The sequence below is a fragment of the Didymella exigua genome (genome assembly GCF_010094145.1).
Source record: "Didymella exigua CBS 183.55 unplaced genomic scaffold M421scaffold_32, whole genome shotgun sequence".
In the NCBI taxonomy this organism is placed as follows: Eukaryota; Fungi; Ascomycota; class Dothideomycetes; order Pleosporales; family Didymellaceae; genus Didymella; species Didymella exigua.
The window spans coordinates 221,164-242,692 of NW_022984806.1; the positions used below are offsets into that span (position 1 = coordinate 221,164).

General features: G+C 57.0%; 10 protein-coding genes across 10 annotated transcripts in view; 4 read left to right on the forward strand and 6 right to left on the reverse strand.

The window, feature by feature from the left end:
- M421DRAFT_265829 (uncharacterized protein) overlaps positions 1 to 661 on the forward strand; it is a 977-nt gene extending 316 nt beyond the window's left edge. The window contains exon 2 of the mRNA XM_033588734.1: positions 12 to 661. Within this exon, the coding sequence (XP_033445401.1) occupies positions 12 to 568 (557 nt within the window). The 3' untranslated portion in view covers positions 569 to 661. The remainder of the gene's footprint in view (positions 1 to 11) is intronic.
- A 2,222-nt stretch (positions 662 to 2,883) lies between these two features.
- Positions 2,884 to 3,282, reverse strand: M421DRAFT_94952 (uncharacterized protein; the record flags this gene model as incomplete). The annotated part of the gene is made up of 1 exon (XM_033598252.1): positions 2,884 to 3,282. The coding sequence occupies one exon, from the start codon at positions 3,280 to 3,282 to the stop codon at positions 2,884 to 2,886; it is 399 nt and encodes a 132-aa protein (XP_033445402.1).
- Positions 3,283 to 4,087: 805 nt separating this feature from the next.
- On the reverse strand, positions 4,088 to 5,335 carry M421DRAFT_265856 (uncharacterized protein). The gene has a single exon (XM_033588736.1). The coding sequence runs from the start codon at positions 4,951 to 4,953 to the stop codon at positions 4,297 to 4,299; it is 657 nt and encodes a 218-aa protein (XP_033445403.1). The 5' UTR covers positions 4,954 to 5,335; the 3' UTR covers positions 4,088 to 4,296.
- Positions 5,336 to 5,858: 523 nt separating this feature from the next.
- On the reverse strand, positions 5,859 to 7,607 carry M421DRAFT_103375 (uncharacterized protein; the record flags this gene model as incomplete). The annotated part of the gene is made up of 1 exon (XM_033586895.1): positions 5,859 to 7,607. One exon carries the CDS (start codon positions 7,605 to 7,607, stop codon positions 5,859 to 5,861), a length of 1,749 nt encoding a protein of 582 aa, XP_033445404.1.
- Positions 7,608 to 8,427: 820 nt separating this feature from the next.
- On the reverse strand, positions 8,428 to 9,561 carry M421DRAFT_70754 (uncharacterized protein; the record flags this gene model as incomplete). Its single annotated transcript, XM_033596733.1, has 1 exon — positions 8,428 to 9,561. One exon carries the CDS (start codon positions 9,559 to 9,561, stop codon positions 8,428 to 8,430), a length of 1,134 nt encoding a protein of 377 aa, XP_033445405.1.
- An 834-nt stretch (positions 9,562 to 10,395) lies between these two features.
- M421DRAFT_265852 (glycoside hydrolase family 43 protein) lies at positions 10,396 to 12,784 on the reverse strand. Its single transcript, XM_033588735.1, has 2 exons — positions 12,655 to 12,784; positions 10,396 to 12,589 (listed from the first exon to the last, which is right to left on the reverse strand). The coding sequence occupies exon 2, from the start codon at positions 12,330 to 12,332 to the stop codon at positions 10,593 to 10,595; it is 1,740 nt and encodes a 579-aa protein (XP_033445406.1). The 5' UTR covers positions 12,333 to 12,589; positions 12,655 to 12,784; the 3' UTR covers positions 10,396 to 10,592.
- Positions 12,785 to 13,171: 387 nt separating this feature from the next.
- M421DRAFT_70818 (amidase) lies at positions 13,172 to 14,964 on the reverse strand (the record flags this gene model as incomplete). The annotated part of the gene is made up of 3 exons (XM_033596737.1): positions 13,172 to 13,287; positions 13,343 to 14,651; positions 14,701 to 14,964. 3 exons carry the CDS (start codon positions 14,962 to 14,964, stop codon positions 13,172 to 13,174), a joined length of 1,689 nt encoding a protein of 562 aa, XP_033445407.1.
- Positions 14,965 to 16,109: 1,145 nt separating this feature from the next.
- M421DRAFT_424178 (DUF500-domain-containing protein) lies at positions 16,110 to 18,138 on the forward strand. The gene is made up of 4 exons (XM_033593673.1): positions 16,110 to 16,310; positions 16,399 to 16,502; positions 16,616 to 17,712; positions 17,763 to 18,138. Exons 1-4 carry the CDS (start codon positions 16,268 to 16,270, stop codon positions 17,782 to 17,784), a joined length of 1,266 nt encoding a protein of 421 aa, XP_033445408.1. The 5' UTR covers positions 16,110 to 16,267; the 3' UTR covers positions 17,785 to 18,138.
- A 1,225-nt stretch (positions 18,139 to 19,363) lies between these two features.
- On the forward strand, positions 19,364 to 19,902 carry M421DRAFT_265745 (uncharacterized protein). Its single transcript, XM_033588733.1, has one exon. It carries the CDS (start codon positions 19,560 to 19,562, stop codon positions 19,854 to 19,856), a length of 297 nt encoding a protein of 98 aa, XP_033445409.1. The 5' UTR covers positions 19,364 to 19,559; the 3' UTR covers positions 19,857 to 19,902.
- Positions 19,903 to 20,151: 249 nt separating this feature from the next.
- Positions 20,152 to 21,423, forward strand: M421DRAFT_424181 (uncharacterized protein; the record flags this gene model as incomplete). Its single annotated transcript, XM_033593674.1, has 1 exon — positions 20,152 to 21,423. A coding segment is annotated over exon 1 (704 nt), but the record flags the coding sequence as incomplete, so codon positions are not given.
- Positions 21,424 to 21,529: the final 106 nt, after the last annotated feature.

The following is a 21,529-nucleotide window of genomic DNA, read 5'->3' on the forward strand; positions in this document are numbered from 1 at the left end:
CACCACCAAACAATCAACACGCCCCACCAAACAATCAACACACCACCAAACAATCAACACGCCCCACCAAACAATCAACACACCACCAAACAATCAACGCACCACCAAACAATCAACACTTACCACCCACCCATTGCCAAACACTCACCCTCGACATCAACGGCCATCCGCGCCTCGCCAAGCGTACACGCTCCGACGCGGCCGGCGCAGTTATACCCGCAAAACACCTTTCCTTGCCTACCTTGCGTCCGAGTCTCTACTCTCGCCTTTTGGATACCCATATACCCGCTCTTGTCGGCATTACACTACCATCCCATCCCACTACACCGTTGGCAGCATAGAGCGCCTCCGGTCGAGACATGCACATCCGCATCTACATCTACTGACATCTCCTGTTCCATCTACTCTTCCATCTACACTTACATTTACATGCTACTCTTCCATCTACACTTACATTTGCATCCTACTCTTCCATCTACACTTACATTTGCATCCTACTCTTCCATCTACACTTACATTTACATCTATACCCATACCATCTAATTTCTATTTCCCTCCTGTTGTCTAGCTTTCTCAGCTTTCTTGACCATTATACCCGGGCCTCGGCGGCTGCGTTCCGTAGACTCTTCGTTGCACTCGGTATGGCTGCCTGTCTGCATAGTTCAGTTCAGGGTGCACGTGAGTGTGCTTTTCCTTTGTAAGGCGGCGGAGTGTTTGGTTTGCAAGGGAGGAATTGTGTGGCGTGGCTATGGGATGTCTGTATTAGGCTGTGCTGGCGATGTCTACATAAGGGTATACTGTACTATACTGTACTATACCATACTATACCATACTATACCATACTATACCATACTATACCATACTATATTATACTGTACTTCACTACACCATACTGTACTACACTACACCATACTACGCCATACTACACCACACTACACCACACTACACCAAACTACACCACACTACACCACACTACACCACACTACACCACACTACACCACACTACACCACACTACACCACACTACACCACACTACACCACACTACACCACACTACACCACACTACACCACACTACACCATACTACACCACACTACACCATACTACACCACACTACACCACACTATACTACACTGTACTGTCAATGCATCAAAATACGTCGCTTTCGAGCACTCCAGCAGCGCAGGAAACGCGTTCAAAGGCCACACGTTGCACCTACACCTCCACCCTCCCCCTCGTGCCAACGACCCACCACCTGCTCTGCACTGCACAGCGACATGCGCACTTTACTCGGCCCACGGTCGTCGGCGTCTCGATTCCGCACCCATCCATCCATCCAGAGCCGCACTGAGTCGATGCACACACCTACAACGCACGCCCACGGACTCCAAGCCAGCCCTCCGTTCACAAGCCCATCGACGCGCCTGTCGCAGTCCCTGCTGCACCTCGTACTCGGCCGATGCCGGCGCATGGGGGAAGAGAGAACGCTCGGTCTGATGCGCACCTACCCTCCCTACCTGCCCACCTAGCACCTAGCAGTAGGCACGTGGTGCTCTCCAGTCCCGACTGAACGCGCGCGGGGTCTTCTCGGGCCGAGTGAGTGCGCGGCGCGGAGAGAGAACAGTGGGTATTTGGGTTCCTGGGTGTGTACTTGCTGGGTGGGGATGGAGAGAGGTGGTGGATTTGGATGACACGACACACGACACGACACGACACGAGCTGTGCAGGTAGAGGGCGAGACACGACACACCACACACCACACACCACACACCACATACGACGCACGAGACACGAAATACGAGGGCTTTGTGCGTTGCGGGCCAGGAGGGGATTCTTCGCTGCTGGGCACCTCGTGTGCGCGCGAGTGATGGTGACGCAACCCGGGTACCCAACATCAGCGCGGACGAGGTTAAGCTGTGGTCTGTGGGCTTGAAGTCTGTGACGCTGAGGGCCTGTGGGCGCCTTCCAATGATGTGCAAGAGTGCTTTGGGCAGTGTGAGGCTCGAGGGGAATCACACGCCTCGTGGGAAATGAGGTGCTCTGTATGCGGAAGGTGTGCAGCGCCCTGGGGTGGGCGATTCGCTGCGTGGCAACAAAAGTAAGCGCGCATCTAGGATCGTGAGATTTTGCGCTGCTTGGCGGGGATTTGCGCTGCCTGGTGGGGATTTGCGCTGCCTGGTGGGGATTTGCTACTGGGCACGGTTCACGGCAGGATGCGAAAGGAAGTTATTGCGGATTGTTCATTTCATCGCCATCGAATCAAGGCTTGTCGCGCCAAGTAGGTACCTACGGCGCTTGCTATTCGATCGTGTATCTTGCCATCCGCCAACCAAAAAGCCACCGTAAAACAAAATGCAATCCAGTAGATACTGGAGAGCAAAGGGGTATTCCGTCCAAAGGGGTATCACCAAACTCCAGCTCCACCAGAGAAAAAGCGCGGTCAGTCAGACAGACTGCCTGAAGCGAAGGAGGCGCCTGCAAGCAGGGCGTTGTCGTCGCCTTCGTGTCTGCGAGGAACTCGTCTTCGTTGCGCGCGTAACAAGGGGTGGTCGTCAGACCAAGGGTTCGCAGACCAAGGTCTTTGATTGTTGTGAAGGGGAAGTAGGGGTCTCGGACCAAGGTCCTGATTGTGTGAAAGAAAAGTATATATAGGCCTCGACAAAGAACCATGAATCGTCGTCAGTCGTTTCAAACAAATGAGGTGATTACAATGGCGGTAGTAGCGGGCCCAGTTGGGAACGTGTGTGCAACGGAAGCGAAGTGAAGAGGAAAGTTGCGCATCGGGAAGAAGAGAATGTCATGAAGCATGAAAGCACTCGGCGTTGCCTGGCCAGCACTTGGAGTGTAGGCGACCAAGTGGTGGTTAGCAATGCAGAGATGCGTCTCACAGGGCGAGGTAGGAGGCACCAGCGACGAGCGCAACGACGAGCGCGTTGACGCTCAGGCTGGATGCGGCGCCAGTGAACTCGGGAGTGGAGCCGGACTGGGTTGCGCTGCCAGTGGGCTTGACAACGGCAGTGCCGTTGCTGGTGCCGTAGGAGACAGTAACAGCGGAGGCAGTGGCAGCGGAGGCAGTGACAGAGGGGGCGGCGTAGCTGGGGGCAGAGATGGTGCTGGTCTGGTTGGCGACAGAGCCGGAGGGGGAGCCAGACATGGTGACCGTGTTGACGCGGTAGACGGTCGACGTGATGTAGACGGTAGCGTCGTAAAACTCGGCCTCAGCAGCGAAGACGCTGGCGACGAGCGCGAAGAGGAAGACAATGACGGCCTGGAAGGAACGCATGGTGATTGATATGGCGGTGATTTGGTGGTGATTTGGTGATAATTGGAATTGGTTCGGTGCTGATAGTGGTTGCGACGGAATGCTTTTAGATGAAAGTGATGTTGTGAGACAGGTCTCGTGGACGGTGTATGGTGTCTTAGTTGGTGGTGATGTTGCGCAAAAGGCGATGCGGCAGCAGTGATGTTATAGTCGTAATGACGGTGTTTGTGCTAGCAATGAGCGTGGTACAAGGCACAGCCTGACGGCGAAGTGTATTGTGTTTGAGAGAGTGTAGGCGTTTGGAGTAAAACGAAGGTGCGAGGAAGGCGCGCTGAAGTTAAGGGAAATTACGAGCCGCCTGCGCCAAAACTCATTTCACGCATCATTTCACACAGCGGCGCACGCTAACGCAGACAAGGATGGCGCGGGCAGGCCAAGCAAACAGCGGCTGTGCCTGACAAAAAGCCAGCCAACCTGGCCTAGCCTATCCGATCGCTGCGGGTTGCCGGGCGCACGGCAAATCCTCTGCACGCTGCACGCTGCACGCTGGAATCTTCCCGGCCCAACCTTGCGCTGGTCTTGCGTGCGTCCACGGAAAATACGGCGGCGTGACCTCATCTCGCGCGCATTCTGGGCAGTGGCCAGGCCAACGCTGGAATGCGCGCAGTCGTCTCCTCACCAACGCTGTTCCATCCTGGGCGCTCATCAACGCTCCCACGGTCGACCCCAGCTCTCACCCCAACCGTTGCACCATGACATTTGTGCTCAGGCGCTGAAACACGGTTGCGCGAATCGTGACCTGGTGGCCTCAGACACGGCGGCTCGTCAACATCGTGGGACTGCGACCGAAGCCAGCGATTCTCGCTCGACGTGGCATCGTGCAACGCTGTCCGTCGCGGTGCCTGGCTACACTTTTAGATGCGCAGGTACAGCCGCGGCCACGACACAAGGGCGGCCAATCAGCGGCGGTGCCTGAGACCCAGAGCGGCTACCAACGTGGTGCCTCGCTCGTGTCGTGCTCTGTGTCTCAGCCACTCAGGTACGCCGGTTGGCCTTCCAACATTCATCTTGTAATCTCGACGGCGCAGGAGGCTCCCAATTGTCTGCCCGAACTTCCTCAACCACTTCGTCGAGGCAGGGTAGAATCATGCAAGGGCTCGGTGAGGTTGGCTCGGCGACTAACGTTGAGCCGTCGAGACCCCACACCAGCCTACAAGGTAGCTCGCGGTAGACTGGCCGACCCCGCTGCTTTTCCAGACGTGCGCTGCTTTTCGTCGAGGCTGGCCAGACCGGCAGACCCTGGAGCAGCGTCATAACAACTTCATCGAATGAACCCTGATGTTGCGCTGCCTTTGCGGCAATGCACGTCGGGACTTGGCACGCAAGAGCATTGCATCGCTGGTACCAAGAGTATTGAGTACGTACTCCAGCAGTACCAAGGTACACTGCGGTCTTACACCATACCATGTTCCAGACCACGAATCTCAACATTGCGCAGTCTGCCCAACATGGCCGAGGCAGCGGAAGAGTGCTGGCCGTCCAACGCACATGCGCTAGACTTTGCGCTCGCTGTGCGATTGGCCGGCGGAGTCGTTGTTGACTTAAGGCCCTTAGCCGTGAAGTCTCCGCAGTAGCACATCCGCCGTCCGGCAACGTGCGCAGTGGGCCAGAGGGCTCCGGTGAGGAACACATGGCGAGCTCACCGGCTCTGCAAGGTCGTGACTGATGTGTACTCTGTACGTTGCTCGAGGCTGACCGCCATGTGAGGCCTGAAGCCCTTGCAGCGCCGCGAAAAACACGTCAACGCCTCAAAAAACACGTAAACGCCCCGGAAACCACGTCAACGCCCAGCAAGGCAGACGATCTGGGACAGCTTTGCGATTGCGCGCTGATTGGCTAGCCGCTCGCCGTGAAGTCGTCGTCCAAGTTTCCCAGAGCCGGCGAGAACGGAACGCGCACAGTGGTAGGCAGGAACAGAAAAGGCCGCCGAGTCGGATCCTGCAAAAGCGTTTGCAGAATCTGCGTTGCTGTGGAGTCGAGTCTGAGAGTGTGAGGGTCTCAGCAGGAACCTGCATGCTCGCTTCGACTGCAGTGCGGTGATTGGCGCACGGTCCAACACCGCCGCCAGCGCAACCGCATCCTCCATCATAGGCCTTCAACGGGCGAAGAGGACCTTGGCCCTCACAGGATGGAGAAGTCGCCGCGCAGGGCAGCAGAGCACGTCTAGGACCCACTCGCACGCACGCACGCAGCAGCACGCGACGGCGCCAAAGCAAGGTGGAATGATTGCATTGCATTGCCGTCCACTTGGTAGTATCATCTACGATCCCTACTCCTCCCTGCCCTGCCCGAGACACTGCCAGGGCTCTACGTATCACCGCTCTGCCTGGTCCTTTCTTCCTTGCCTTGGGGACCGGGTGTGTTGTGCAAGCGCACGGTGGTGAAGAATACTCGCACATGGCGGGTCGCTCGCTGTCGAGCGTGGGAAGAATGGGCGGGTGGGTGCCGGGTGATGGTTGCGCAGTCAGGCTTCTCGGCAAGTGTGCGCGTCGCATGTGTGTGCATGGTGAGGAGAGCGTGTCGTCCTCGCGAACACCTCAGTCGCCGCGCGTAATCTGCGCACTGTCCCACATGCTGCGACACAGCTCCTGTGCCTCGTTACGCGGCGTCTCGTCGGCACCGCCCGCGGAGCCCGCCCTGCTGCGCCGCGACCCCGCGCCGTCCATGTCCCCGTTCTCATGGATGCTGCTGCTCAGCGTCGTAGTGCCCAGCGCGCTGCCACCGTGCGCGCTGCCCGGCTTGCTGGCCCGCAGCTTGCGCAGCATGCCCGGTATCTGCTGGAGGCGGAGGATGCTGTCAGCGAGCGGGTTTCTATACCGCTGCACGACGCTGTACTCGATGGCGACGTGGTTGAATTGCTGCTGTAGGCGCGGATCGAGGCGGCCCTCGCCGGGGTACGACAGGCCGATGTTGTGGAACGAGGGGCCGGCGGAGCGCAGGATGGCGGGGACGGGCGCGTGGGGCTCGATGGCGCTGGCGGCGCGCTGGAGGAGGAGCTTGTTCTGGGTGCGGTTCGGGGCCGAGGGAAAGAGGTTCGGGGTGGTGGCGCCGGAGCGGAGCGAGTGCGGGCGCGTCGGCGTGTCGGCGGCCTCGTCGTGCTCGGCGACGTTGGGCGGCGACTTGGTCGGCCCGCCGTCGGTCCGCGAGGCACGGCGGCCGGCCATGTAGCTGCCGTCGTAGGGCGTGCCGGCGCTGCCGTCGCCGTCCATGAACCGCGAGACGAGGTCGCGGCCGGGCGTGTCGACGAGCGTGCTGCCGACCGAGGCGCTGCCGACCGAGGTGCCGAGCTGGTGGCCGCTGTGCTGGTGGCCGCCGTGCTGGACCGTCGCCGAGACCGACGACGGCTGCGGGGCGACGACCGTGTGCGAGGCGCTGCGCTGGAGGAGGCGCGAGGTGATGAGGTCGGCGTCGGGCTGGCGCGAGTGGTGCGACGAGGCGGCCCTGGGTGTCTGCGTGGGCGGGCGGACGCGCTCAGGCAGCGTATAGGTAGCGTTTGCGCCTGCGGGTGCGGGCGTGGGTGCGTCGGTCTGCTCTGCGAGTGCGTCGCCGGCGTTGGCGCGCGTATTGCTCTCGGTCGCATCGTCGACGACGCGCTGGGCCTCTGCGGCCACAGAGCTCGAGCGCGTGTTGGAGCGCGTCGTGTTGGGCGACTGGCTGGCGCTCTCCTCGGTCCAGCCACCCTCCTCGTCGTCGTCGTCGCCGTCGTCGTCGTCGTTGCCGACGTCAAAGTGCACAATGGGCCGCTCCTCGGGCGACACCTGGCGCGACCGCGACGGATTGCCCAGCTTGCCCTTGGCCGGGGCGAGGTCCTTGGATGACTTGCCGCCCTTGGCCTTGCCGACCAGGTGGCCGCTGCTGTGGTTCTTGCGCAGGCCGGCGTGGGCGTGGGCGCTTGGGTTGTGCCGCATGATGGCGCCCGACGAGGCATTGCGCTTGAAGCCCGGCCGTGGGCTGCTGGGCACCGACAGCGACGTGCCCGACTGCGAGCGGCGGTGGTGTCGCCCGCCCTCGTCGGCCGCCTGGCCCTGTGCCTGCGCCTGCGTGTGCGTGTGCTGCGTGGCTTTGCCCGCCTTGCCCAGATTCTTGCCCGTCGACGCCGTTCGCTGCATGCGTCCGCCTGCGACGTGGCGATGCACGACCTTGTGCTGCTGCGGCCGGTGGTGCCCTTTCTCCGATGGGCTCTGCGAAATGTGCGACTGGCTGCTGCTCTGCCGCGTCATGGGCGCTGGTCGCTTCGCCCGCGACGACCCGGCCTGCTCAGGCGACGCCGTGCCGGGTTCTGCCATTGAACGCGTCTCTCGGCTGTGGGTTTTGCTGCTGTTGGTGTGCTGCTGCTGCTGCTGATGTTTCTACTGCTGCTGCTGCCGTTGCTACTATTGTCGAGCGCTGCCGGGAATCGTGGGGACGCGTGCAGGCAGTGCGTCAGAGCGGTCGGCACTCACGGCGGGCTCTCCATGTAATCGCTTGCCTCGATGGCTGCTATTGGTCCAGAGCGCGTGGTACAGCGTGTGCCACGTTGGTCCAATGCGGCTGTTGCGTGTTGGATGTTGGGATGTTGTAGCACGGGCGTCCCAATTGTCTAATTCCACCCGTAGCTACTTTCGGCCGGCCGCCGTGAGCCCGCCGAACGTCACTCAGACCGAACCCGCGCCACCTTCACCACAACTCCGCGTCTTCATCATCATCGTCGTCATCATCACCATCAACGAGAAACTTGTCTGAGAACACTTGTCTGAGAACACTTGTCTGAGAACACTTGTCCAAGAAAACTTGTCTTAGAAAACTTGTCCAAGAAGACTTGTCCAAGAAGACTTGTCCAAGAAAACTTGTCCAAGAAAACTTGTCCAAGAAAACTTGTCCAACAAAACTTGTCTGAGAACACTTGTCTTAGAAAACCTGTCTAAGAACCCTGTATTTGCTATGCTATCTGCGAAAGTATATGGCTTGTCGTCTGCTTCTCGCCGCCTAGAATATGTCTGCACATCCTCCCCGCCATCGCTTCCTTCCACCCATCTAACTATGCTCTCGTAGTAAATCTCTGCAGCTCCATACCGTGTCTCGTAAGCTGTGACGTAGTTTCCGAGTCTGCCAGTCGCTGCTCGTCTTCTACTCGTTCTGAAACCTCTTTCGCAGCTCCCTCACCCTGCCTCTCACTCCGCGACTCCTTACGCCCGCGCGCTGCTGGCTGATCTGCCTCTGCGCTGGGCCCATCCCATCGACACAGCCGAAAGAGGACGTCGTCATTATCGAGGCAGTGCGCGAGCGGTACGATGGCGGAGGCCGTCCGGACGAGTACGTCGGTGCTTCCGACAGCGACAGGTCCCCCAGAGACTCGTCTCGTCCGAGGCGTCCGCCAGCTGTCGACGGCCGCGTGCGAGAGCCGCTCTTGGTACCATGTCCCAGCAACCCGTGCATGTGCCGCTCCCCGGACCTCTCGAGCCCGCTGTATGCGATGCTCGTTCGCGTGCTGCCGAGGACCGGAAGGTCGAACGAGCCGTGATCAAGCAACCCCTGCTCTTCAGCTGGACACTTCGACAACGACCTTCGCGCTGAAGACAGGAGAAAGGACCTCGACCGGGTGAGCATCTTTGGCGGCGGTCCTTGCTGTGTCTGCTCGTATGGGATGGCAAACAGTGGCATCGAGTTGGAGCGACGATTGATTTGCTTGCGGGCTACGATGCGCTGCGAAGCGGTGCGCAAGAGCGAGGGCATCTTGGCCTGCACTTTCTTTGCGCCGCGGCGACAGTATAGCTTCACCTGCTGCCCGGAAGGCGTCATGGGTCGGCTAGTACCAGGCTCCCGCACGATCGGAATCGCATACTGCATGCCCGTGGAGTATGTCGCAGGGACTGCAGACGCCGATCGCCAGTACGGTAGACCGCCCATCAATGGGGGAGGCGGTGAGCTCATGCTGGCATCCAGCCACGCATTGACATCTCGCATCACGCCTGAGTCTGGCCGTGGCGGACGAGGTGGAGCATGTAGTACAAGTCGCGGCGAAGGTAGCTCCATGTTGATGGGTATCTGCGGCACCGGGGCTATCACCTCCGGCGTCACTCTGCCGCTTGTCGGCGCTGTCTGCGGCCGCTTGAGCGAGAGCTTCCTCCTGAGTCCACCGTCGTTGTCAGTCCTCAGTAGTTGGCGCGACGCTGGCTTCCAGAGCCGCCTGTGCAGCCACTTCTTCGCCGTGTCATGCTTGCTGGGCTGGCGAAATATCTCGGTGCTAGTCGCTGCTAGCATTGTGGCTGTTGCTTCTCAGATATAACGTTGACGTATGTTTGGATGTAAACGCGTTGTGGCAGGAGTGGAACGGGTGTGCGCGCGCGCAACATGGATCAAAGATAGTCGTGGGCAGAGTTGCCAGTAAAACCACCCATTGCCTGCAGAAGGCGATAGCAAGGACAGCGAAAGGAATAGAAGTCGCGAGCTAAGAGAAGCCGGTGCAGCCTCAAGCTTGCTCAAATGGCATTCACCGTTCGTGGCAGGCAGGAGCGCACAAGGCACCCCACAAACGCCTCATCTCACCACAAACATGGCAGCCACGCGACAAAGAGGTGAATGGGCGTTGGTTACTACTCATAATCTTAACATCCATCGGTGGCGACCATGCGCGAGGGGTATGCGAGCCCGTGCAGCCTCTCAGTGTACCCAAAAAGCAGCTATACCACTCACCAATCGCTCGCCTCCCGATCGTTGCTCACATATACTTCCAGACCAGCACAGCTCCCATCCCTCAAGCAAACCAGAACCGACAGCGCAACGACAGCGCACCGCACGCATGCTGAGGCTCGAGGGCCATCGCGCCGGTGTGTCCTCCGCGGCTCAAGATGTGGGGATTCCCGATTCACATCCCGGGGAGGTCGTTTTGTGCTATTAGTATGGTGGTATGAATAAAAAATTGTGTGATGTTTGCGCCGATCTAAACAGCTTGGGGGGAATAGTATTTCTTACAGTTAGTAAGCCTGGTTGTTGATGCAAGGTCGACCTACTCCTTCAATGCTGGACAGTCTAACTTCTACTGGGAGAATGAAGAAGGAATAGAGCATTCGGCTCGTGCTATTACCATCACGTTCGTCACGTCAGCTCGCCCGGCCTGTTTAGCATTGTCGAAACAGGGCATTTGGAGAGGGTAGGGGTGTGATGGATGGACGACTGCAGGATAGGATTTGGAGACTCGAGCTGGATAGTGCTTTGGAATATCTCTTGTGAGAAGAAAAAAATCTCATTCAACAACTCATAATTACACGCTGCGGCACAAGACCACAGACTATCTAGTGGCGCGGCACAGTCTGCGGAGCAACGCTCGTCAACGTCGGCACAACAGGCTTGATCAACCCGTTATCATCAAAGAACACACGATCGATAGTCGTCTCCCTGTCAGTGCCGTTGCCGTTCGGGATCGCGAAGCGGTGGTACGCGATGTACCAATCATCCGTCCCGGGAACCTGAATGATGCTACTGTGCCCCGTAGCGAGGATACCCTGGCTGACATCTTTCTGCAGGATGACGCCGTGGACGGTCCACGGGCCGTCAATGGACGACGACGTCGCGTAGCCGACGCGGTAGTTCTCCGAGCGCGTGTCGTCGATCGAGTAAGTCAGGTGGAACGTGCCCTTGCGGTAGTTCATGAAGATGCCCTCGCGGAAGTCGGTCAGGCCGGAGATGGCCTTGAGCGTGTCATTCTTCAGCGACAGCATGTCGTCCTTGAACTCGGCGTACAGCGGAGTCCCGTTGCCCCAGAACAGATAGTACTTGCCCGTGGTGGGGTCCTGGAAGGCTGCGGGATCGATTGCCTGGCCTGTCTTCAGCGCCTCGTTGTTCAGGATAAACGCTTGCGCCTGTGCGACGAACGGCCCCTCGGGGCTGTTGGCGACAGCCGCACCGATTGTCTTGGTGTTGTACTGTGCGTTTTGGCCGCTGAAGTAGAAGTAGTACTTGCCCGCACGCTCGATGATGGTCGGCGCCCATGCGTTTCCGACCGCCCAGGGCACGTTGCCCGAGGTGCCGTTGAGCGTCAGGAACGGAGACTTGGGGCGCGTCCAGGAGACGAGGTCGGGAGAGGACCATGCGTAGAAGGTGTTGCCGGCCCAGCCGGGTGTGCCGTCGGTGGTCGCGTAGATGTAGTACTTGTTTCCGAACACAGCGATGTTCGGGTCTGCGTAGAAGCCTGGCAGGACGGGGGAGTCTCTGGCTTGCAGCTTGGGAGCGCTACGCAAGCGCTTAGGTGCGGCAGATGTTGCAGTAGTCAGGGACGCATGCTCGGCTGCGGTGACGGGAAGGACGGTGCCGTGGCGCGGACTCTTGGGTAGCGTGTATGCGGCTGAGACTTTCCAGCTGGGCTTTGAGATATCGGCGGTTTCGAGCGGGATATAGCCGCGGCCCGTATATTCGTCGACGAAGAGGTAGAACTTGTCGCCATTGACGTCGCCGGGGTTGGACTTGAAGACTGTGGGCCCTTCCACAGCGCTGGTACCAGCGTTCTTGCCGATGCAGGCGGCGTCTTGCGTCCATGACTCCAAGGTAGCGCGGAGTGAGGTTGAGTGTTCTTGGATGATGTCCGAGCAACCGGTACCGGAAGCGCCTTCGTCCTTGGTGAAGCGGTAGAAAATGTCGCCCTCCTGGATGACCGTCGAATCTATGCGCGACATGCCGGCGTCTTGCCAGACCTGGGCGTCACTGAAGGTGATAAAGTCCTTCGTGGTGGCGTACAGCATCCTGTGGTAGGTGCTTCCAGTGTGACTGGTATCGCTCTCTGCGTACAGCGAAGAAGCCCAGAAGACAACGTAAGCCTCGATAGTGGGGTCGTAGTAAGCCTCGGGCGCCCATGTGTTGCCGGCAGTGTCAGGTGAAACCTTGACGTGTCGTTGTGTTCCCCAGTTCTTGAGGTCAGTTGACTCCCAGATCTCCAGGTACAAGCTACCATTGCGAACGGCGTCTCCCCACGATGTGCCCGACCCGATGCTCAGGTCGGTCGCGATGAGGAAGAACTTGCCGCCGTCATGTGAGCGCATAAGGAAGGGATCACGCAGTCCTTTGGTGCCCTTGGTTGATGTGATGATTGGCTGCCCATCGTTCAACTCTTTCCAGCTCAGTGCATTGTTGCCGTTACTTGCTGCTAGGTAGATCTGTTCGCCAGCTTTGGTGTTGTTCGTGAAGTACGCGAAGACATAGCCCTCGTATGGTTCAGCTTGTGCTGCTTGTTCCCGTATCTCGACGGGCTTGGCACTGGCTAGAAGAGCCGCGGTGCAGGCAGAGAAGAGCGTTGTGACTAGACGCATGGTCAGAGTAGGTCCTGGTTACTGGGACTTGCTGAATGGTGAGTTTTGGACGTACGATCTGCTCATCTTATACTAAATGCCGAGCCGCCAGGCACGAGTGCTCAGTCGCGCCGATGAGCACAAGGAATGACTGCCCAAATAGGTAGCCGACGAGACACTCAATCTAAGTTTGAATCGCATCACGAGATGTACATACGCGGAAGGAGCCACGAATATAGCAATTCTGTTGTTGATCTGGATTGCGATGACGCAAAGTCCTCGGATTTCAAGCTGCAAATACCACGGTGATATATTGCGGGGTACACGCTACTCGGCGGCGGCGCCGATGTTAGAGTTGAAGTCGTGTCCGGGCGGAGGCAGATTGCTGCGAAACCCGGGGAATATGGGGAAGATCCTTGCGATTTAGCCGAAGAAGTAGTCACTGCCGAAGAAATGGTGGCTTGTCGGCGCATCAATAGCCGAATGCAAGGCTGTAGTCCGGTTTCCAATGAAATCGCCCCTGCCGGAAGAATTTTTGCTCGTGCCAAATGTACTCGAATTGGTCAACTTGCCGTAGAGGGTGTCACCCCTACCTATTTTCCAATCAACTTTCCTACGTATTCGGCCACTGCTAAGATCTTCTCCTCCTGCAGCCTTCTGCCCACAAGCTGCAGACTGACGTGCGCGCCGTCGTAGATTTCCGGATCGTCTGCAAAGGTCGTCAGTAGGTGCAACACAACGGAATTTCGAGCCGGGGCACTCACAGTCGTCCTGAATCTCCTGGTCCTTCTCATCCACCGCCTTGAAGTCACTGCTCTTGACATCAATCGCCTTATCCACACTCGTAACCGGAAACACAACAGTAGTGTAGTCCAGCGCGTTGATCCAAGTCGTATAGCCGTAATACTTGTACTTTTCCCTCCTCGCAGCCGGCCACGGCGCCAGTGGCGAGATGATGGCGTCCACTGGTCTGCCTGTGCTCGTCTCCTTTGCAGTACTGTTCCAGTAATCCATGTACTCCTTCTTCAGGGCGCGCATCGCTACGTTGGTCTCGGCGATCTCGGTGGCGCTGAACTCCTTCATCTCGTTCTGGTACAGAGAGACCTGAGGGGCCATGGGCTCGCCGGAGAGCGCAAAGGCTTCGCGCACGTTGCGGCCGCCGTCGAAGACCCAGGATCTGAAGCCGGTGTCGTTCAGTACCTTGTGGGAAGGTGGCGACCAGGTGAAAATCTCGTGACCGGCGGCCTCGAGAGCTTTTGTCACGAATTCAATCGCGCGACGAATGGGCGCGGTGGGTGTTACGACACCGTCAGTGTGCATGACTCCAAAGACGAGCTTCTTTTCCTTGGGCACAGATTCACCGACAAATTGTAGAAGCTGTTGGATCTTATCTTCTTCCTCACTGCGCCAGGGAATCTCGTGCACGAATGGGTCATGGAGCCAAGGTTGCTGTGAGAGGAGGGCTTTCGTGACCAAGCGCAGCGATCCTGCGGTGGTTCCGAGTGGGCCGACTACCGACAAGACGGTATTTTGACCATCCATGGAATTCGACATGCCTTCGTAAGGCAGGCGACCGGTCGAAGGACGGAGACCATACAAACCGTTGAAAGCAGCTGGGATACGGATTGAACCGCCAATATCAGTGCCGAAGCCTACTGGCGACCCTCTGATACCGATCAATGCACCTTCACCACCCGAGCTGCCTCCGCTGCTGAGGTTGCGATTCTTTGGATTCATTGTGTAGTCGATGATGTTGTTCACTGTCTCACCCGACATGAGAGTGTGCGGTACACTCGTCTTGCAGTACAGCACTGCACCGCTTGCTCTTAGCTCGCGGACCATTTCGCTCTCGAAGACTTTTTCCTTGCCGGTGCCCTTCTTTCCCTCAAAGGTGCCGATCCAGCCCACATAGCCCATGGTCGTCTCGACATCCTTTACGTGGAACTGATCCTTGAGTGAGATGGGAAGGCCATGGAGAGGGCCGACGGGCGTTTTATGCTCTGCGAAGTAATCATCGAGCTTCTTTGCATCGGCGATGGCCGCATCGAAGAAGATCTCGTGAAGACAGCTGAGCTAGGCTTGTTAGCGCTTTGCCTGATCATCGAAGTGAGTTCCGGAATACCAATTGGTGTGCGAGAGCTGCTCTGTGACAGAACGCGCGCGTGACCTTTTCGGCAGTCCAAGCCCCTGACGTGGTCTTTCCCACGATCTTCTCCGCGTCACTTTCAGTAATGCTTAGCTCTTCTTCCGACAAGTACTGCTTGACGTATTCTGTCACGTCGACCTGCTCTTTCACAGATGGTAGATTGTCTATACGCCACGCCTCGGGAATGAGTGCGGAGATCTCTTCGCGCTTCTTAGCCGCGGCATCTTGCCATAATGTCATGGTGATGAGTTTCGGTGACTGTTGCTTGGACTTTGGAAAGATGGGTAATTGCTTTTAGGAGAGAAGGATCAGTGAATAGGGACAGACAGAGGGAAGAGAATATAAGCAACGAAATTTGGAGACATTGCAGCCGATAGACAGCCGGAGCTCCAAGTACTTATCAGTGGAGTGGGGTAAGTTGGAGGCTAACAACTTTCATTTGTAATGCATCTCGGGAGCCTACTTGGAGACAACATTCAAACGTCGATGCCGCAACTGCCAATGAGTGCGATGAAGTTGTTCTGATACTGTTTCGCTCCTTACGAAATGGCGACGCAGGGCAGTAAATCGCCAAAGACATACTCCTGCGGGCATCCGCCAGTGCACACCTACCTTATGGATACTACTAATCCGCCAGTGCGTTGCTTGGATAGGGCTGAGCAAACGGAAAGCCTTGTTGCCTCTAAGCCGGTGACTACTAAACTCCTTAATTCTACGTTATCCGGTAGTGAGTGTGCAGAGATGGGGCAACGACGACGCGTAGATTCACTAGCACTAGATGCAGAACACGATGCATCGGTCACATGATGTTGTCAAGCGACAGACGAGGAACACCAAAATTGTGGTGTGTCTTGTGCTGTTAAATAGGGGTTCGTTTCCGTTTTAAATTCTTCGCAAGAGCAGGACGATTACAAGATTCACGTTTTCTAGCTAGTGCGCAACGTTGTGTCGCCTTAAGAGGGTCCTTTGTGCGAGCTCCTCTCCTCCAGGCCTACAGTAGCAGAGTTTCACACTACAAAGCAGAAGCAATAACAGAGCAGAGGGAACTTTTTGAAAACTGACTAATTAACATGATATTCTTAGGACTTGGAACACCTGTTGCATGGTTCTGGGTGGGTATCTTTGGCGGATGAGGCTACGGTGGTCGATGTGAGTTTTCCAGGTTCCGTCACGTCACGCAGGCGAAAGGTGTGGCGCACGTACTAGAAGGTAAGGCGCAAGCAGGCCGCCTCGAGCATCGACACGCCTCATGCGCGGGCTCGCCACAGTCGTCGTATGCTTCTCGATCAGCTCCCGGCCGCGCCGTGCAATCTTCCAATCTCATCTTGCACCTCACTGCGGTGGCCAAGGCGCGGAGATACAAGGCTCTCGGCACGCGTCCAGGTGATGGGCGGACTTTAGCGGCAGCTCGCGCGCCCGCACTCAGCCACATCCAGTGCTGTCATCACTCCTCGCGGTTCTCCAGCTCTCCACTGCTTGAAAGAAGGCCGCTGTCAGCGCATTCGTTCTCCGCCAACACGTCTCTGACAGTCTCGAATCCGCGATGGGCTTCTCACTCAACAATCCGCTGCCCTCGTCCATGAGGAGTGAGTACCTGTCTCTTACCGCGAATGACTAGTCTCAGAAGTGGTGAGGCTGACCGCGCTGTGACGTCGCTGACAATATGCTGTGCAGGCGAATGCAGGAAAACGGGCAAGATTCTGGCATCCTTTGTCGACCCGCGACAGTCGTTTGGACCCGACAAAATCATCCCGCCGTCTGTTCTAGCAAACGCAAAGGTGCGATTCTTTTTTCTTTGCGCTTCCGGGCTCCCCGCAACGCGCCCGGCTCCGCCCAGTCCCGTGCGAGCCCACGGGTCGACAGGCAGCATGTACTGACAGACGCGCAACAGGGCCTTGCCATCCTCACCGTCTTCAAGGCGGGTTTCCTCGGCACAGCACGCTTCGGCTCCGGCGTCGTCGTCGCGCGCCTCGCAGACGGATCGTGGTCAGCGCCCTCGGCCATTGGGACAATCGGCGGCGGCTTCGGCGGGCAGATTGGCTTCGAGCTGACTGACTTCGTCTTCATCCTGAACGATGCCTCGGCAGTGCGCACATTTGCGCAGGCTGGCTCGCTTACACTCGGCGGCAATGTCTCCATCGCCGCTGGCCCGGTCGGCAGAAACGCGGAGGCCGCCGGCGTCGCGAGTCTGAAGGGCGTTGCGGGCGTCTTCAGCTACAGCAAGACAAAGGGACTGTTTGCTGGTGTCAGTCTGGAGGGCAGTGGCCTGATAGAGCGGAGGGACGCCAACGAGAAGCTGTACGGCCGGAGATGGACAGCGCGAGAGCTCCTGAGCGGCCAGGTCCCCCCACCGCCAGCCGCCGAGCCCCTGCTGCGCGTGCTCAACTCGAGGGTCTTCTCTGGGACTGGTGGCGCCGCAGCCGCAGACGACAGGATGTACAACGACATTCCGGTCTACGACGACTCGCAAGACAACGTTGTCTGGCAAGGACGCAGTGGTTCCGCCATGGGCGAGGGCGTGAGGAGAGATCGCACCGGCTCGCTCGGCCAGGGTAGCCAGCACGCTGGAAATGACGAGTACGAGTACCGCGACCGCCCACAGCGTACGTCGACATGGGCGGACGACGTATACGACCGACAGCCGAACACAGGAGGGGGCGTCAACCGCTCTTTCTCGACACGCGCGAATCCCAACGAGACATTTGACACCATGAACGGCCGCAGCCGGGCGTCCACGTTTGGCGACGACTATTCTTACAGCGACCGCTCCTCTGCGCCTGGGCGACCATCTGCGCCGAAGCCAGTGTTTGGTCAGAGGAAAGCAAGCCTGGGCGCCGACCAGGCGATTGCGAAATTTACCTTCGACCCCGATCAGCCTGGTGATCTGGGGTTCAAGAAGGGCGAAGTCATTACGATCCTGAAGCGCACAGACAACGAGACAGATTGGTGGACAGGGCGAGTGGGCGACAGGGAGGGCATCTTCCCTAGGTATGTTGTGTCCGCACCCAGCACCTTCTCTTCGTCTAACAGACATGTAGCAACTACGTCGAGACTGTATAAATCCGGCACGCGCCTCCTACTTCGATTATTCCTTTCCGCGTCCAAAAGATACCTCCTGCGTATATCTAGACTGCAAACCACAGCTCCTTAGCAAGCCTCGTAACAATTCGACATTTCTTCGGGTACAGCAGGGCGTCAAGGTTTGCCTGCTACGTCTCAGGTGTTTTGCATGTGTTCAAGTGCCCACATACCTATCCATCGTACCTATTCACTTATTTTCTCTCCAACGTACCATTTCTTCGCCTGTACCGGTTTTGACAACTCGTCGCACATGTCACGTCGCCTCCGTTCGGCTAGAGATCGTACCGCACAATGGTCGCCGGAGCTGCCCATCATGAAATTCGTGAACTCCCACAACGCTTATTGCATAGCGTTGCATTCCTCACAATGCGCGATCAAGCGCGCGAATCTTCCAACAGTGCAGACTTGTCCTCAACTCCGCAGCTTCTTGATCGCGAGTCCGTTCCTGGGCTGTGTGTCAAAGACGTTGTTCAGCACAAACAAGGGGCGAGCACTGGACGTGCCTGGTTTCAGACAACAATATCGTGGCCACTCACGCGTCGAGAACTACCCTTTGTATGAGTCTACCCATACACCCTCCGTATGCGTGTGCTCAGAGCAAGCCAGGCCGAGAACCACATAGAGCGTTACCAGAACTACCTCCCGACAATGCCATTAAGTCTCGGCCATTTACTGCGCCATCTCCACGAAGGAATCTTTGCTGGCGCTGCCCATCTATTTAGACACATTGCCCACCGGATTGTTTACTAGTTGCCTCACTAATCAATCTCAAGTCTTTGACTTAAATAGTCTGGACCATGTTCGCAACTCCGTTCGCAACTTCGAGCTACAACGTGCCGTGCGTCACGGAAGTAAAGGGTGAGGACGTGTCTAGACCAAAAGCTGATCCTGCTGGCAAAAAACAAGGCAAGAAGCAAACTAGAGAAGATGTGTGCATAGAAGGCCAGGTATGTAATCTTCTGGTGTTCTGATGTTCTGGTGTCAAATTATGCGAAGATGTTCACGGGGGCTGGACGACGCGAACACAGCACGATCATCAACGAAGGAGCCTGTTCTGAAAAAGTGCGGGCAACGTCAAATAAGAGTGGATATACTTCGTCCCTGAAAGTAAGTGACTCTCAGGAAAATCATCACATTAACAGACTAAAAGCAGCTAGTCTTTGGTCGATGTGTATCTGAACCGGCATGCGATGAATCTGAGCAAACAGAGCAAGCTTTCTACTGCCTACTCTGACCAGCGTAGGCTCAAATCGTATTTCGAGGACATACTTGCGAAGACGACGAATTTTAGGACAACGTCTGAACTATTCACTGACCGGATGGCAGAACTGGCACTCACAGAGGAGGAGCTTCGTGGGCTAGGAGGAAGAAAACACAGCAGAGATCCTCAGATGATGAGCCGAATCATGCGTGCATTCGACGACCAGGCACTTGCGTTTCTGGATGGTCCATTCCTCTTTGATGTCTTCGGGTCTTTGTCAGGCGCTTTGCGGGACCGACTGTATGAGCTCGATTTGCCGCTGAAGGGGATCAAACAACTCGTAGACGATCTTCGCGAACACTGACCGGGAACTTTCGAACAATACAATACTACGAAAGAGGAGGCTGAGGTGACGGCTGGAACGATCCTGCGTTGGCTGGACTCTTCGTACTATGATCGGGAACCGAGGGCTGTAAGCTACGACAATACAGAGTATCGACAGTCCCATGGTCGCTATCGTGACATTACGGTGGATAGCGCTACTGCGACACTTATGAAACTGATCGACAAAATATATTTGCAGGTCCCACCACAACACTCGTCGCACCCGAGCCCAGTACCCTACGTCTCTTCAACCGTTCAAACCGATCCACAAGAAAGCCTACTCCAGAGAGTCAGCAGCCAAACACCCCGACCGTCGAAGATCAGGTCAGCAGGGACATCGTCATCAGTCATGCTGCACAGAAACAAGCACACGAAGTGGCGCTTGAGATCTCGGCTCACCAGTCCCAGCGCGAGGAAGCACGACGCAAAAAGTTCCACGTCAATTTCCAAGCATACGTCACCCTGATTGAGCAATTGAAAGCCTATCGCGAAGGTGGCGCTCATCCCAATGGAGATTTCATAAAGGAGCTCAGCATGCACGACACCACGTCTTGCGTTCACAGGCTCAACCTTCTGTGGGACAAGCACAGCAAAGCTCTCCAAATCAACAACATTGATAAGTTGCGACTAGAACTAAACATACACCTCGAAGCCGCAATCTGCCTCCGGGAGGCGCACTCTATCATGCACATGCTCTTGTACCACGAAAGAATGTGGTGGGATGTTGCTCGGGCCGGCTGGGATTTGGATCAGATGCGCGAATTGCAAGCTGAGATGGTATAATCGGCGCATGAAGCTCCTCTGATGTAAACGAAGCCAGACGTGGTCGCAATCTGTCAGGCTTTGCAGGATGTTCATGACCAGCAAGCATATGCTCGAGCCACTCAAATCGCCGAAGCCGCGACGTAGCGACCCAAGCTGGCCTCCCTGGCGAAGAAGCGTGATCACCCTCCACGAGTGTACAGGTCAGTTCCTGTTGTAGGCCAGGGTACCCTCTCAGTCAATGCTGTCGCACTTCCAAGGCTCAACGATATTGCATTCGTACAAGTGACTAACAAGCAAGGTGCTCCGGCGGAGTCTTTCACCACTTTCTTGGAATGCGACGGTGCAGATGGTGACGATGAAATGATGGACCTCGATGCATATGTGGGCATCTGTCCCCAGTTCCAATCAGGCAAGGGTGGTACACATGTCGACGATGCCAATCATCCGTGCAACAAAGACCATCCGTACATTTTAAAGTGGAACTTTCCCTGCCCTTATCGGGTCCAGGTCCAAAGGACTGACTGCCCGTTTGGTCCGACAGGTTGCAAGTATGTGCACGAGTCCATTATCTTGCCAATGGAACAGCAGCAAATCACTCTGCATGCGGCGCCTCAAGGCTCTGGTGTGCGAGCTGCGGCGCCACTCCAGATGCATGTACAAGGACTGCTCAACCAGAACACGATTACAAACCCCGATGCTCAATTCTTCCTCCTAGCTGGTAATGGCGCTACAATGGACTCCAGGGACTCCGACAACATCTGTAAGAGATTCGCCAATAAAAAGTGCAACGGCAGCGGCAACGGCAGCCCACGCATCCATCTACAGAATGGCAACCGGCCTGCATCTGGCCCTTCGAATCCGCAGCAGAATCAACCTCAAGGCACCGGAAAGACAGAGGAACAACTCATATTATGCATCCACTTCGCAGCCGGCAACTGTCGAGCCGGCAACACCTGCAATAACAGCCACGACCCGCACGACGCCCCCACCGGCACCAACAACACCCGCACGCCCAACCTAAAGCAGCCATGCACCCATGAGCGCAAAGGCCCTTGCACGCGTGCAAAGTGCTAGTACCAGCATAGCAACACCAGGTCCACCAACTACGGGAAGGTACCGCCCGCGCCCCAGGGTCAATCGTTACAGATATATCAAAGCATTTGAAGCGAAGGAGTATCCTGAAGAAAGCCGGCCACGCATCGACAAGTAGGTGAATTACCCCTTCACCCTGGGCATTGTAACCCGTGTTAAGCAGTATGGAAGACGACGTCAATGCATCAGACTGGATGCCTCTAATACCCAAAATCGATGACGGTGTTAGTTTGGCGCACATTGTGCCCGATCTCATGTGGACGGTGAAATAGGATCCAGACA